The sequence below is a fragment of the Sesamum indicum genome, linkage group LG6 (genome assembly GCF_026168435.1).
Source record: "Sesamum indicum cultivar Baizhima isolate 11 linkage group LG6, ASM2616843v1, whole genome shotgun sequence".
NCBI classification, from domain to species: domain Eukaryota; kingdom Viridiplantae; phylum Streptophyta; class Magnoliopsida; order Lamiales; family Pedaliaceae; genus Sesamum; species Sesamum indicum.
This window is the reverse complement of record NC_142662.1, coordinates 17,773,709-17,789,216: the sequence shown is the minus strand read 5'-3', so window position 1 is coordinate 17,789,216 and position 15,508 is coordinate 17,773,709. Positions and strand designations below refer to the sequence as shown.

The 15,508-nt window shown below is 33.5% G+C and overlaps 2 protein-coding genes across 5 annotated transcripts; both read right to left on the bottom strand.

Annotated features, from left to right (window-relative positions):
- Window positions 1–5,062, bottom strand: LOC105164283 (Pentapeptide repeat-containing protein). Of its 4 annotated transcripts, none has more exons than XM_011082901.3 (7): window positions 4,785–5,062; window positions 3,486–3,651; window positions 3,367–3,396; window positions 3,022–3,128; window positions 1,815–1,849; window positions 1,544–1,672; window positions 1–359 (listed from the first exon to the last, which is right to left on the bottom strand). In XM_011082901.3, the coding sequence occupies exons 1-7, from the start codon at window positions 4,924–4,926 to the stop codon at window positions 168–170; spliced, it is 801 nt and encodes a 266-aa protein (XP_011081203.1). In that variant the 5' UTR covers window positions 4,927–5,062; the 3' UTR covers window positions 1–167. The 4 variants fall into 4 exon arrangements, with proteins under 4 accessions (XP_011081203.1, XP_011081202.1, XP_088737243.1 ...); XM_011082900.3 differs by having other exon boundaries at window positions 3,486–3,663; window positions 4,785–5,061; XM_088881117.1 differs by lacking the exon at window positions 4,785–5,062 and having other exon boundaries at window positions 3,022–3,111; window positions 3,486–3,625.
- A 2,998-nt stretch (window positions 5,063–8,060) lies between these two features.
- SKU5 (Cupredoxin superfamily protein) lies at window positions 8,061–12,411 on the bottom strand. The gene is made up of 9 exons (XM_011082902.3): window positions 12,029–12,411; window positions 11,582–11,691; window positions 11,223–11,493; window positions 10,993–11,131; window positions 9,837–10,203; window positions 9,332–9,697; window positions 9,151–9,229; window positions 8,544–8,743; window positions 8,061–8,453 (listed from the first exon to the last, which is right to left on the bottom strand). Exons 1-9 carry the CDS (start codon window positions 12,167–12,169, stop codon window positions 8,348–8,350), a joined length of 1,779 nt encoding a protein of 592 aa, XP_011081204.1. The 5' UTR covers window positions 12,170–12,411; the 3' UTR covers window positions 8,061–8,347.
- Between the last annotated feature and the right edge of the window lie 3,097 nt (window positions 12,412–15,508).

Here is a 15,508-nt window from a genome sequence, read left to right as displayed (position 1 = left end):
TGCCAAAATATGTATATATTTCGATAACTTTATTTCGTACATTATCTCAGACATGTATGTATAAATTGAATATATATATATATATAGAGAGAGAGAGAGAGGGAGAGAGGGAGAGAAGGAGAGAGAGATTTCTTTTTTCATTTTCACCGGATGGCCGGAATAATGAATCAGTTAGCATCACAGAGGCCAGTGGCTGGATCGCAGAAACCGTCCCGGTCCAGGAGTTTCGGCGGAGGAGCACTCAGCAGAGGGGAAGACGGGGAACCGTACGCGTTTCGTCGACTATTCCCACAGCCTAGGCTTTTTCTGGTGTTCACTCCTGTTATAGGGTTAGTGCCACTCGCGTACTTGCAGAGAGCCTGCATCCAATTTACGCACATATTCAAATTGAATTTTTTATTTCAAATCATATTGAATCTTCTATTTTATTGAATATATGCATTTCACGTGTACAAAAATTACGACATATATTGTATTTAAGAAGGGATTTTGTACGCGTAGTGTATATGCGTACATATACTAGATGGACTATAAGATCCAACAAGATTTGAAACAGAAAATTTGACCAGTATATAGAGCTGAGTTGAATTTCCTTTCAATTTGCTTGTGTCGTATCTACATATCAAGATATATTCGTCAAAATAGAAACCATGGCCCCATCTAAATCAGGGTACACACAATACGTATGTGTAATTTAAATTTTTATTATATTATTTAATCGAATAAAAATCAAAAGAAGATAAATAATTAACCGATCAAAACGATAATTAAGAAATAATTATTTGTTGGGAAAAGAAAATGTATAAGCGATGGTACTTCAGACAACCCACATTTTGTCAATCCAGGTCGTTATTCTAAACTAAAGCCTTAAGCTTTAATAGATACTAGCAACCGAAGCACACTTAGTGTGTGCGTATAGCTTAAAAATTTTGTTATATTTACTTAATTAAAAAAAGACTAAAAATAAAATAAAGAACTGATTAGAAGTTATATTCTTTTAAAATAATTTTTATAATGAATAGAATATTGTGGACAGAAAAAAGATAAAACTGATCATTTTGTGTAATAAGAATACGCTTGAGAATATTTTAATCAATATACATTAACTACCCACAGGTAGTCACTCTGACCCCCTCACACTTAATAAATAGCATAGATAGATAATTGTGAGAATCACTCAAGTATCTTTATGCTAATACACTATTTACTATATAAGGTAAAATGTCAGATAAAATGCACAATTTCCTAAAATGCCTTGAATATGATGATGATGATAATGCAAATTATCAAATTTACAAGGATATTTTTGTCAATTCACAAGCAATGGGTGGTATGGGATTGGGCTGGGAGGCTAATCCAGCTACTATCCGGGGCTGGCCGTTCTAAATTGGTAGTAAATGGTGATTAGGAGGGATTGGAGCATAAAAATAGCCGAATCTCAGCATGTATACGGGGCCTTCATGTTTTAGCAATCATTCCAATTTCTTGAAAATGGGATCCAAACACGCCATGAAGAAGATTGGAATGCAAGTAGAGGGAGTACCTGTTTCTGGGGAAGGTCTAAAACTGCATCACTAAAATCAGCACCTTCAATTATAGCACCCCCAAGATCACTCCGAGTCAGAACTGATCTCACTAGCACAGCATTCGTTAGATTCGCTTCATTTAGAACCTGCCACAATTATTGTACAGACAAAACGTACGAGCTTATAAGATCTTCTAAACAAATTAGCCGAACGCCCTCTTAATATAAGCAGAAAGAGATATAATCAAAGTGGAATTTTTGAACGGCCACAAGGTTTTACTTAGCTTACCATGCGATCCATTAGCGTGTCGCTCAGATCGGCACCTGCAAAACAGAACATTCAAGATAAATATTTGTTATGCGGTAAAGACCAAATAACTAATATCAAGTGTCTAAAACTATGGAATTCCAGTTGCGTTGTGAGAGGCTTTATTTTCAGTAACTTCAGAATTGAGTTGTTTGAGTAATCCATGTTTGATAGGTTTTCTAGTTTGGAATAGATTTTGGGAGGCAAAGTTGTTCAGGGTTATTGGATTTACGGAGATAAACTGCTCGGACGTGCCAGCCAGATGAAGGGTTTAAGGTGATCAAAATAACTCATTTCTATGAATGACTTGATGTAGAACGAGAGGCAAATGCATTTTGGGAGTGTTGGTATTGGCAGAAATCCACAATGTAATGCTTGAAGTGATTGGTTTGACGATGGAACTTCACTTTTTATACGAGGGCGATCTACCTATGCACGTGATCGTCATTTTGAAGAGGCACTACCATTCGTCACCAAATTCCATCATGTTGGTCGCTCTCCAGACGTTTCTATGAATCTTTTCACTTTTCAATAGATTTGTTTAGTTTTTCATGGACTCGACAACAAATCATGCCAATTACAGGTGGTTCCAACGGTATGAATCAAAAACAAGTCCACATGTCAGAAGATGATGAATTTATCTTTACTAGTGATTAATATTGAAACTCCTGAGATTAGGCCAAAACATACACTCTTCTTTTTATAAAATCACATCTACACCGCAAGAGGTTATAGTTGTAATTACTACACTCCTTATTCAAATACAAAACCTACGTAAACATCCTTTAAAAAATATTACACTAGCACACTAATACCCTGAGGTTTAGCTGTAATTTTGCAAAGGGTAGATGGTGTTTGTGTAAACTAGCCTAACCTCAAGGGGTGTCAATGTAATTTACCCAAAATATTAATATACATTAATCATTGTGTTTAAATTATGTATTTTGGTCAATTTTAATACATATATAGCATCAAGTGAAACAATAGGATTTTCTTTTATAATAGTATAGATACCAAACATACAGTTCTATCTCTAAGTGAAACCTGGATATATGCTTGCTTATTCAAGGTCAGACGATGATATTGCTCGTCTCACAGCAAACTGTGGTTCCATTTTATCCTAAGGACATAATAGCAAGATGCGTCTTATCTAAGTTTGAATTCTGATGTTAGAGAAACGAAAACGTACCAGTGAAATTCGCTTTGTACGCAACGGCCTTCTCAAGATACGCACCGTTGAAAGTCGAACCACTGAAATCTGATTCCCTCATATCAGCAGCTGTGAAATTGGCTCTTCTGTATCAGCCATTTCAAGGTAATATGAATACGAGTCTGCATAAGCAAAACTTCGTTTCATTTTATTTTAAGTACTTCAGTTCTGAACTATTATCATACTAAGAAATCCATAATGCAGAACATATATAGTCCGAGTTCGTATTAAATCTTTACAATGTCGTTCGGATCCACATCACATGTATAATTAACAAACGTCTTATCACGATAAGCCTATGCATCAGAAAGTGAATAAAATTACCTGAAATTTTCATTCACATGAACTGCTTTCCTGCAAAATAGCAACCACAAACGGTAAACTTTCTTGAAAAGAAAGATCTGAAAATGGTTGAGGGCACAAGAATCTGATAGAAAACGCACTTGAGGTCTGCAGAACCAAACTGAGCTGCCGATCCAATCCCAAATTCGCCTCGGGTTTCTGCTTCAAATTTATTCAGCTCAGCCATAGCAGATATGTTACTAGTACTGAAAGCAACCACAGCTGCTGCCAGTGCAGTCGAAACAAGCTTTCTCCACTTCTTTGGTTCTGCAGTTTTAGCTGTTATCAGATTGTGTTAGGAACATATATGGATCACATACCAACCGATACGTATCTCGATCAGCCCTTGTCAATATCGCCAATTTAATATTTGTAACATCATACCGTCGCAAATGTTATATTCATTAATGAAATTTACACCTTCTTTGCGAAAACGTCTATAATATGATTTATTTTAAGTATTATTACATATATGAGGAATATTTTCTTATCATTATTATGGATGAACTATTCTTTGTTACAATTCAAGTTTAAGAGAAAATTGCAATTTTTGGCCCAAAGTATAAGATGGTTTGCAATATTAGTTTCATACTTCCTGAAATAGTTAATATTAGTCGTATATTTTCTAAAATAGTCAATATTAGTCCCATACTTTAGGGAAACGTTGCAAAGTTAATCCCATCGCAAAAAAAAAAAAAAAAAAATTGCAACATTTTTCTAAAGTGTTGGACTAATAACTCCAACGGTGGGTTAACTTTGCAACGAGTTTCTAAAGTGCTGGACTAATATTTGACTATTTCAGAAAGTATGAAACTATTATTGCAAACCACCGCACATTTTGGACCGAAATTGCAATCTTCTCCAACTTTTGAGTCTTTCTACAACAATATTTTACTTCATTTTATTTTATAATCTTGCTAAACCTTTTAGAAATTAATGTATTATAATGCATTTTTTCTGTACCTTTCGATAATATCCTAATACACGGACTCCACATAAAACAATGCCTACCAATTCATCACCAATACCACGACTTTAAATCATGGATAGGAAACACAAAAGACTCAGAGTGTATTAATGAACCATTTAAATTAGTTAATTAAAACGTTATAGTTAATAGGTTTCTTAATAAACATTGGTCCAATTTCCTTGTCAGATTAACATATACTGTTAATCATTTTTCCTTTTAATTTTCTTATCTTCAATTGCTCTCGCACAAAAATCAAGAAACACGTACATCCATGATCGGAATAAATTGAAACGAGACAAAAGAACAACAAACAAATAGACATACATCCACGTTGGCGTGGTTCGAACCCACAACCTCAATTTTACCAATCGAGTAAGACCATACAGATGTTCTTGAAAATGTGGAAGTAAAGAGAAGGAAGGAAGATCACCTGTATGATGGGTGCAGCTAATTTGAGTTTCCAAGTGGCAAGAGACGGAGATGATGGGCTTGGAAGGGATATGGAGAGATGAGGAAGGAACGGCGTTAGTTATGGGCTTGATGGGCAGTAAGGAGATTGAAGTGAGGGCCATTTTCAAGAAAAGGGGGCTCTAATTTCTTCCTTGTGGTGAAGATGGAGACAGACCAAAAGGGCAAAATGGTGAGTAGTGTCTGCATAGATATGGTTTTCTCCACTTCAACTCACAGCCGCAGATTTAGGGACGAGATGATTTGTTGGCATTTACACACGTATCCTATGCCCATTCAACGATTTGCTACAAACACTTACAGTGTTATGGAGTGTTGCCAATTATACTTGGCGGTAATCTCACTCTTTTCCTAAACTTTGGTGCAATTACACGTAAATTTTTTGTAATTTAGATAATTACATTTAACGTTCCTGAGGTTTCTTTTTATTCATTAAATAACTCTTCAATTGGTTAAAATTAACTGAATTTGCTGATATTAAATGAATTTTGACTAACGAATGGACTTATTTGTTAAATGAAAGTAAATCTTATAAGATGTTAACAATGACAATTATGTAATTAATGTAAAGGAGTCTACTAAAAATTTTAAGTGTAAATTACAACTACCTCCCTTGAGATTTAGTATAATTACGAATATCCTTTTATTGTTTGAAAATTTTGACATTTCCCCATTAAATGAAAAATAATTATGTAGCCCTTGAATGGTGAGGTGGACATTATTTTTAACCTTGTTGGATCTTTTTAAAAAATAAAAATAATATTTGAAAAAAAATTGAGGGTGAATAAAACAAATAATCCATGAGGAATATCCGTCCTAAAAATAAAAATATATAAAATTATAATACATAATTCAATAGGGCATTTTGGTCAGTTCATTATAAAATTGGATGAAAACCTAACGGGGACTAATGGAATGGACTCGTTGTTAAATGAACGTTGAAATTATAGGAGTTTATTTATAATTTTCAAACAATAAGTAGGTATTTACAATTGTTATCAAACTTTAGGGGAGGTGGTTAAATTTTTAAAATTTAAAAATAAATGAAAAACTCTTTACTTTTCTTAAAATATCTTACGAGCTCTCAAAACATTTTTATTTTGGATCTTATAGGCTCTTTTTTTGTAAAAAAATTGCCAAACATATTATAGCATCTTATAAAATCTCAAACGTTTTATAAAAATGCTACAAAAACTTATAAGATCAGCCAAACACATCCTTAATCCACTGTATACAAATCCGAATAAAAATAGGGGTAAATCACATTTTGCTATTCGAACTATTTCCGTTTTTATAGTTCGCCACTAATTTTTTTTTTTTTTTTTGGTCAACTTACTATCCCAACTTTGTGAAATTCACACTTTGCCATATATGACTGCCTTTTTATTGATTTTTTTGCCAAAAAAACTTCACATGTTATGCATATGTGAAAATATCACATCACATAATTCTTAAATATCACATATGCATTGCATGTGGTGAGTTTTCATCAAAAAAATTATTAAAAAATAATTATAAATGATAAAATATAATTTTATAAAATTAAAATAATAAATTAACCAAAAAAAATTAAATATCAAAATATAAAATAATCACAAATAATAAAATGTAATTAATCCTAAAATTAGCTTACATTGTTGAAGTGGGGTGCTCCCCCACTGGAAGGGGCGAGGACCCGCAGCCAGATAAGATGTTGAAAGCGTTAGGTGTGGTGTGATCCAAGGAATAAATCAATGTGCCTAACACACCAGCCACATGATCAAATTGATAAAGAATCATGATTACTGTTGGGCTTCATCATCCAATCATGGCAGCTGTAAACACTGTCAATTCTTCTATATCTACATAACCTGTCCCCACCCTCACACATGCACCGCATCATTGGATTGTCTCACCTCCGATTTCGTTAGTCTTTGCATCGTCACAAGTAACAGCAAATCATTTGTATTCCGGTAACAGTGTTTCAAATGATCCAACGGCTTATAGTCTATTTGATTATATTTCTTTGGGTGGCATGATATTATGCGAACGTTTACAAAAATTTTGTAGCTATCATTATACTGTTTTTTTCTGAAATTTAGTATAATTATATGTAATTTTTTTGTGGTATAAGAAATTAAATTTAGTATTTTTAATATTTTTTTCGTTTGATAAATAAATCTCTTAATTAATCAAGATTTGTTAAATTTTACTAATATTAACAAAAAAATTGTATGAAAAAATATATTTTTTGATTAATTTATTACTGACTTATTTCATGTCAAACAAACCTTTTTTTTAAATCCAATTACGCTTATACATTTTCACTCGCTAATACATATGAGGATGTATATATTCACTCTTTATAATAAGGGTAGTTTGATTAGAAAATATTTGTTTGACCTATAATAAGTCAATCGAAGTTAAATATGGCTTTTCATTCGATATTTTTGCTAATGTTTGCAAATTCGATTAGTTTTGACAAATGGAGGATCTATTCGTTAGACTGAAACAAACACTACGGATACTAAATATAATTTCTCAACTTACAAAGAATTTATGTGTAATTACATTAAATTTCAAAAAGGACGGAGTAATTATCCTAATTTTATATAACCAATTCAAAATAGAGTGTTCAATTTCCATTAGATCTCAAGGGTTTGAACTTCACATCTAGAACTCATCAATTTCCGTGGACCTTCATCACATAATACTTGATCACTGAAAGTTGGGCTCCACTTACTAATATGTTGACGGAGTTACATTGACTAAATTTAGAACTATTTCAATGATTTTCGACACGATAAATTTTCCGCGACAATTAGATTCTCTTAATTGAAATAAGTGCAAAAAATTCATCCTAACCCTACTTTTTATTCATAATAAAAGGAATTACTTGATAAAAATATGATTATATAATACAATAAAATATCAGAATGACCATGCATGATCTACTGGTTCATAATGCACTTAGGTGCATGATATTGTATATTAACTTGGATTAGTTAAATCATTTGTAATAGGAATTTTTAACTCAAATCTTATTCCATCAAATCAGAATCATACGACAAGTATATTATACTTACTGACTGATACAATAACACTTGTAATGGGATCTAAAGAATTTGGCTGAAGTTGACATCGCGACGACTATTTAGTCCAGTGCTCGATTCGTTATACAGATGCATGTCATGCCAACTGTTAAATGGCAATGGGAAAACATACAAACGCAAAAAATCAAGCAAATCAGCAACTCAACTTCTGCAGAAGCTAAGAACAAGTTAAGCTGTATGAAAATTGATGAATCGTCGACATTACATCAAGTTAAAGTGATGAAAGAATGATGATTGAATCCGGATAACTTAAAGACAAGGAGACCGGGAGCATTACTACAGCCGGATAAGGGGGGGAAAAATAGACGTCGGCTAAAATGACTAAAGATTCATATCAACAAATACTACAATTACACACCCTAAAAATCTTCTCACAACAGCAATCATCTCCCGCATAGTACACAACACAATCCAGCCATCGCTGACATATTTATCAACCGAAGATGGAAAACAGAGCAGATAACATGAGTACGAGACCGACCAAAAAGTTCTGCCTGCTGCTGCCTCTGACCGACGTTGCAAAAGATATGTGCTGTGGCCTAAAAGTGGAAAACGAGCAAAGGTAAGAAACTGTAGCAAAGAAGAAATTTAAAATGCAGATTTTAGGAGACGATGGTTGAGGGGCATACTTTTGCAATCTGCTTAGTGCACCACAGAAGAGGGCGTTGTCTGGTATTGGGAACTCTGTTTTGTTATTGGGCTCTGGATTGATGACCCTGACGTACGTTTCTTGGCCTAGGTACCATGAGTCGAGGTTTTCTGTTCTCAGGTTCCAAACTCCGACATTGTCCAGGGATATCAGGATTGCTGTCCACGCTCCAGGATAAACCTAAATAACATGAGCAAAAGAATGAGACCATTGTGTCTAACGTCAACAGAAAGTAGGATGTCTTGGTTGTGTTTTAATGTAAGTGAAATTCAGATCATCGTGTCATAAATATTAGCATCAAAACCAAAATCTCTGGTATATAAGATTTGTCTAAGCAACAAGCATATTAAACTTTAGGAAAACGGCAGGCTCTTTATTAAGTTAATTGGCGCAACAACACAGAATAGTTACTTCACCTCACAGACCAAAGAAGAATCAGCTCATCCTTATATAATCAACCGAGAAGTGCAGCATAACGTACTTAGATGCATAGGACAATTGTCTAACTTGTATTTATAAGAAGTTGCATGTAATCATATATATATATATATATATATATATCAAGAACAAAGTTCAACACGGCATACCTGTGCTGTAGTTCGGGCAATTCCGTCCCACTTATTGTATGTGCCCCTGCTGTTCTCTGTCCACTCACCATAATCCATACTGTAATTAAAAAACCCGAGATTAAGTCAATTTCATGCATAACATGTCTTGTTTAAATACTACCTATGTCGAGTAGTAAGTGAGAAGGGAGATTTACAGTACCCAACCACAAAAAAGGCATATCCGCTCATGTGATATGTTTGGACCTTGGTGTCATTGTTCTGCAATATCACTTCCATAAATCCCCTATAAGTACCATTGATGATTGATGTTTCCATCCGAGGTGGTCCGGTAAGTGGCCTAGTTGGGAAGTCAAGCTTGTATGCTCCCTTCACTTTATATTGGTCCGCAAGCCTGATTGGTGTTGAAGGATTGACAAAGGAAATCCCACTAAGTGTAGTTCGCCGTTTCCCATCAATTGTCACCGGAGGCTTGTTTCTGAGCACATACACCTCAGTCACGTTAATTGAACCGTATCTGAAAGAACCTTGAGGATTCGGACGAGCGCCACTAGCAGTCACGTTCCACCTGCATAACAGATCACACCGAGATCACTTACAAAGACAACTAAAAAGAGGCAATAGACCTAGTTTCATTATAACAATTCTCGGAGCAAATGAGTTAATAGAGTTTAGGTTATGAACATAGAGAAACTCAGCAAGCTCACCTGATGGATCTCGCCTGGTTCATTGAGTAGGTCTTATCAAATTGGTCTTGTGGTGGGTCGGGAAGGGGACCAGATGCCTTCCCTTTTGAGTTCGTATAGTGCAAGATACCAACACCAGTGACTCTCCGCCATGTGGTTTCGTTGACGAATCTGGCACTTGCAACAATGTAGTAATCGCTGCTTGCGTTTTGATCCATGGTCACCAAAAAGGAGTACGTTTGCCCAACATGAATATCTAGACTAGTATAGTTCTGTTGTACTGTATATGAACCCTCCGTTTCAGCTAGAAGCAAGTTATGGTTCTGAATTCTGAAGTTCAAACTAGTTGAAATTCCAACATTGCTCACGCGAAGGCGATATGTCTTGCCTGTGGGAACAACATTGTATTAGCTATTTCAAATGAAAGGTAGGAACAAAAGTGCACATATTTTTTCATTTAAGCACGTGCCCAAATGACAATAAGAATTCCAACGTTTGCAGGATGCTGCATATAAATGCGTCCATGGCAATCACTCTAACTGGTCTTCTCTAATTGCTTTTCTTAAAAGATGAACCAACAAAATGATACATACTACATTGTTTTGCATATATTACATAAAAACATATTTAAGAAAAGGAAGAAGTAGTACATGGATTCCGATAAATGTTACTCATTTACAATACAATTTCATCATGACCCTGAAACCATTGGAGACTTCAAAAAATCATATTGAAGCATAGATATGCTCATTAGCTACTTAAAAAAGTACATCTGTTTCATTGTCAAGGAGCAGCCTGATATGTTAGTAAAGCTTTGTAGCAGAGTTTTTCATTATCACATTAAACTCATCCAATATAACGAAAAGTTGGATGTTATCATTACTTTGGAATCTATCTTCACATCTGAGTGATGCTTGGTGCTTCTTTGGTAGACAAGGATTTTATAGACACTAAAGATGAATGCAATCAGATTCCAATATAATTAACATATTACAAAAACTAAGACAACTACAACTTGTCAACTGAACTTAAATCTCAATTAAAGCACAACTTCGCTCAATTCTGTTTACAGTGTAAAGGGGACTAAGAGGCAAGAAAATTAACAATGTCGATGTAATTCTAACATAAATATGCACAAACAAATGGCAGAAAGATAATAACAACTTATATCACTGACCTGGGTGGACAGTAATTGTTTCGTAATCAATGTTGTCTGGAACAAGAGTGTCATTGTACCTATAAGGCCCTTTACCATTAATCAGAACCCCGTCTGGCATCCCAAGATCTTTCCCAGCATTAAGAGTTTTCCTCAATGCCTAAAATTGAACCAAAAAACCATCTATCGTTAATGAGTTTCAACACAACTTCCTGAACACCAATAATCTCATGACTGCTGTGATCACTTACCGTGTGATTCTGAGTGTACCAGTCTCCTATTACAATTGTGATATCCCCATAAGGGGTGTCAAAAGGAATGGGAATAATCGCTCGATTGTTCACGATGATACTGCCAAAACCACCTGAAGCCCTCTGGAAATTGAGTGAAGGGAAGTAAAAGAAGCTCCCAATCTGATCCTTAACCTGAAACTGGTAAGTCCAATTCCACTTTGGAGGGATGGGACAATTTGTGCCAGGAAGCCCATCTTGCCATGAACTCCTCCTCTGCTGTATACCAGACCTGACTCATTCACTCACAAACCTTTTATCAGCATTTCAAAAATGACAACCAAATTTAAAGCAAAAAAATTACTCAAGCAATACATTACCAATGGATTAAGAGCCCTTCATCTAATTTGTTCCTCACATTGACAACAACATTGTTATTAGTGGTCACATTAAGAGTGGGACCTGGAAACTTGCCATTTATAGCAATCACCTGCAGCAACAAAGCATTTCAGTTCAAGAATCTTGAAACCCTTAATCCCATCACTCCAATCCAACTAAACTTCCATTAATGAGCACAAAAGCATGAATCTTTGAACCACATTTTCAAATAAATTTGAAATCTTTAAACCCCATCTCCAGATCTGAAGCTCAAGCTTCGAACTCTCAGAAATGTAAACCCTACCCATCACCAATAACTAAATCTCAAGCAGGCCCACATCACCAAACGAGAAAACATAACGGAATTCAAGAATCCCCACACCAAAAATTTGGATAACAAATGCAGAAACGAAGCAAACAACAAAAACCAGATTCATCAAAAAGCACACCTGCTGAGGAACACCAAGAGGAGAAGCAGTGATGTAAGAGACAACAAACTCATAGTTCACAAAAGGGTCTTCAGCAAAAGACAAGCCCAGCAGCAAGCAAATGTGGATAGCCAAGACCGAGAGAAAGCTACAGCCAGCCATAACTACTTCAGATCAAGATTCCTCTAAAGATTAGCAGCAGACTATCTTCAAAGCCAAAGAAGCAACTTTTCTCTTGCTTTTAGCAGTGTTTTACATTATCAACTTGAGGAGAAAGAGAGAGAGAAAGAGACGAAGAAAGTAAGAGAATGAGACAGCAATGGCTGGTGTAGTGTGCGAGTATGTGTGTGTGTGTTAGAAAAGAGTAGAGAGAAACGGCTATATTTACTCGTTTTATTAGTGAGTGTGTGTGTGTGTGTGTGTGGGGTGTGGTTCAAAGGTGTGGGGGGTTGGAGGGATTGTGTATGCTTTTGTCGGTCTTGAGTTGCCAATTGGACAATGACTCATTCGGCCATATCACATATGACTTTGAGCATGCAACTACAACAAACCAAATTATTATTCACTTTTTTCTTTTTCTTGGGGGCAAATTTGAATTATTAAATATAATAAAATTAATTTTATTTTATTATTTTATTATTTTATCTAGCAAATTATATTGATACCCCGTGAGTTTACGTCTAAATACACCAATACCTCATACTCTTACAAAAGTACAGATATCGGAGATTGTATTGTATAAGTGTAATGTGCCTCAAAAGATATTTATGTAAACTTTTATTTATGAATAGAAAATATACTTATAATTACAACTGTAAGCTCAAGAAGTGCACTTGTGATTTTACTTGACAAGACACAAAAATTTATTATAAAAGACTTGCCGTTGTAGCATGTTGTTCCAATATGTGTATAATAAATAATTCATCATATTTCAAAATATATTATAAATAAGATTAAAGTAATTTTAATTGGACGATTAAATTAATATAAAACTTAAACATTAGAATAAATAAATTATCATGAATTGAAGGGCATTTCTTGAGATTATAAAAATTAGTACTACGGTATCAAAACCGACACTTTTGTATTTATAACACTTCTTTTCTTTATGATAATAAGTATAGATATAGATATTAAAATATTTAAATAATTCATTTAAGAATCAAATTAAATTCATAAATTTAAATAATTTTAGACAACAATATGTGAGTGACTAAATTGATATTTTTTATTTTCTTTAAAAAAAATAGTATAGTTGAGGCGTAGTAGAAAATCGAGTGTGTGATGCGTGTGGGGAAGAGAGAGAGAGAGAGAGAGAGAGAGAGAGAGAGAGAGAGAGAGAGAGAGAGTGGTGACAGACAATGGCCAGTTCATAAGTAATGTACAAATACACTTCACCCACGCGCATTTCTTATGCAATTATTATGTGCGCACTTGCTTCTGAGTTGGGGAGGGATGGGATGATTGAGTTTCAACCCTTTTCTTATTGTTTCTGGTTAATTAAATTTATACTCTTCTCGAAATGTCAAACTTATATATTTTTTTTAAAAATGTTCTAATATTACTTTTGCATTCTCTCTAAAAAAATTGATATTTATAATCGACTCCGTCTCGTTATTCTTTGTACAAAAATACTGACACTAAAAGATTAAATAAATTTTTATTTTATCCTTCATTTAACATTCTCATGTAATAATAATTGTGGTAACTTTAACCTCACTCCATATATGTATTTTACATTTGTTCCTTTATATATACAAAAATATACATGAAAATATTAAATCAATAAAAAAATTAAAAATTTATATAATTTTTTTTTATGTCAGCATTTTTCGCTCCAAACAACCTAACAAAAGAGATCAGATACAAATGGACCTAACGAAAGAGGGTCGGATACAAATGGAGGATTTTTGAGCAATCTTGAAAGTTTTTTAAGAAAAAAAATATAATTTCGTACTTTTAAAAGAAATATAAGTATAATTAATTCTTTTTACTAAATTACGTCATATTCCTTCAATCTAGGTCCAAATATATAAAGATTCTATTAAAATTGCAGTACACCCTGTAAGAAAATTTGGTGTAACATACCTTAAGGGTATTTGGATAAATTTTGTTCCTAAATATAAGTATATTTATAATTACAACATAGTCTTAATAAGTGTACTTGCAACTAATTGCTGGCATAGGAGCGGGGATATAAAGGATAATTTTAATTTGTCAAAGGGCATTTTCGGGTTTTCCAATCACCTAGCAGATCCGCATCTTAATGAGTTGGCGTCCACATTTTTTTAAATAAAAATATAATTTATTACATTGTTAGATATATTTAAGTATAAAAATTTAAGTAAATATACAAATAATTTCAAATTTAAGACTGAAGTCGCAATAAGAAAAATAAATAACAATAGGATTAATTACACTTATACATATTTGAAAATTACACTTTTCCGCAACGAGGTTTTAATTACACTTATATCCCTTTTGAAAATTATCATTTACACCTGAATCCATTTTGTTAGATTTGGATACAAAATTCTGATGTAAGAACAAAAATTACATAAATTTTAAATTTTACCCCTTATTTAACATTTTTATGTATGTTTTTGTCTTATAAAATTATTACATAGAAATGTTAAATGAAGGATTAAATTAGAAATTTATGCAATTCTTTTTGCTAACATCAATATTTTTCGCTCAAATTTCGATGAAAGAAAATTAGGTGTAAATTGTGAATTTTGAAAGAAAACGTAATTATAATTTTAAAATTTCTTTGAAGATAGTGTAATTTTACAGTAATATAGAACCCTCATATTAAATTTAAATCAACAATCACTAGTGGTGATGCCTCAATCCTACGGCGTGGGCAAAATCTCGTTAGCGGGTCCACGTGCACTTGCCACTATAAAAAAAAATGCAACATTTGATTATGGTCAGTTGTTATGTTTAAAAATAAAATATTAGTAGCAAATAATTATTAATCATGGTCATGCAATGGTTGTTGCCTGTGGTATCTGCAAGGGTAGCTAAAATATTTGCTGTGGCTTACCATGATTTTAGACATGACAAATAATTATTTCTTGATGGTAAATATATATTTTTGCATCGATTTTTATTTAATTGTGGTCAGTAAAAATTATTTACTATAATTTTTAATTCATAACTATTAAAATTGTAGCTAATAATATTTTTTTTTTCTAGTGAGAATTTAAAAACCCTCATTCATGCCAATATATATATATATATATATATATATATAACCTACTATAGGGATATTTTAAAAAACAATGAATTGTTGCTTATTGATTAAAGTCGAATGTTGTTACAAATATGATATGAGCTCAAATTTTTGTTAATGTATTTGATGGGACTAAACGTATATCCTAATCTGTAAACTGATTCTCAAAGGATTAAGCGTTCATTTTTTGCGACAGTACGTCAAATGTAGGGACATTGTCCCGTATATATGGCGCAGACGCAATCCTCTTGGCGGGTCTGTGGGTG

Coding starts and splice junctions, on each gene's coding strand:
- LOC105164283 (XM_011082900.3), bottom strand. CDS start 4,926: ATGGCCCTCACTTCAATCTCCTTACTGCCCATCAAGCCCATAACTAAC. Junction 3,129..3,366: donor CATGTGAATGAAAATTTCAG/GTAATTTTATTC, acceptor TGGCTGATACAG/AAGAGCCAATTTCACAGCTG. Junction 360..1,543: donor TAGACCTTCCCCAGAAACAG/GTACTCCCTCTA, acceptor AATTGGATGCAG/GCTCTCTGCAAGTACGCGAG.
- SKU5 (XM_011082902.3), bottom strand. CDS start 12,169: ATGGCTGGCTGTAGCTTTCTCTCGGTCTTGGCTATCCACATTTGCTTG. Junction 9,230..9,331: donor TATGCCTTTTTTGTGGTTGG/GTACTGTAAATC, acceptor TTTTAATTACAG/TATGGATTATGGTGAGTGGA. Junction 8,744..9,150: donor TTGCCCGAACTACAGCACAG/GTATGCCGTGTT, acceptor CATGTTATTTAG/GTTTATCCTGGAGCGTGGAC.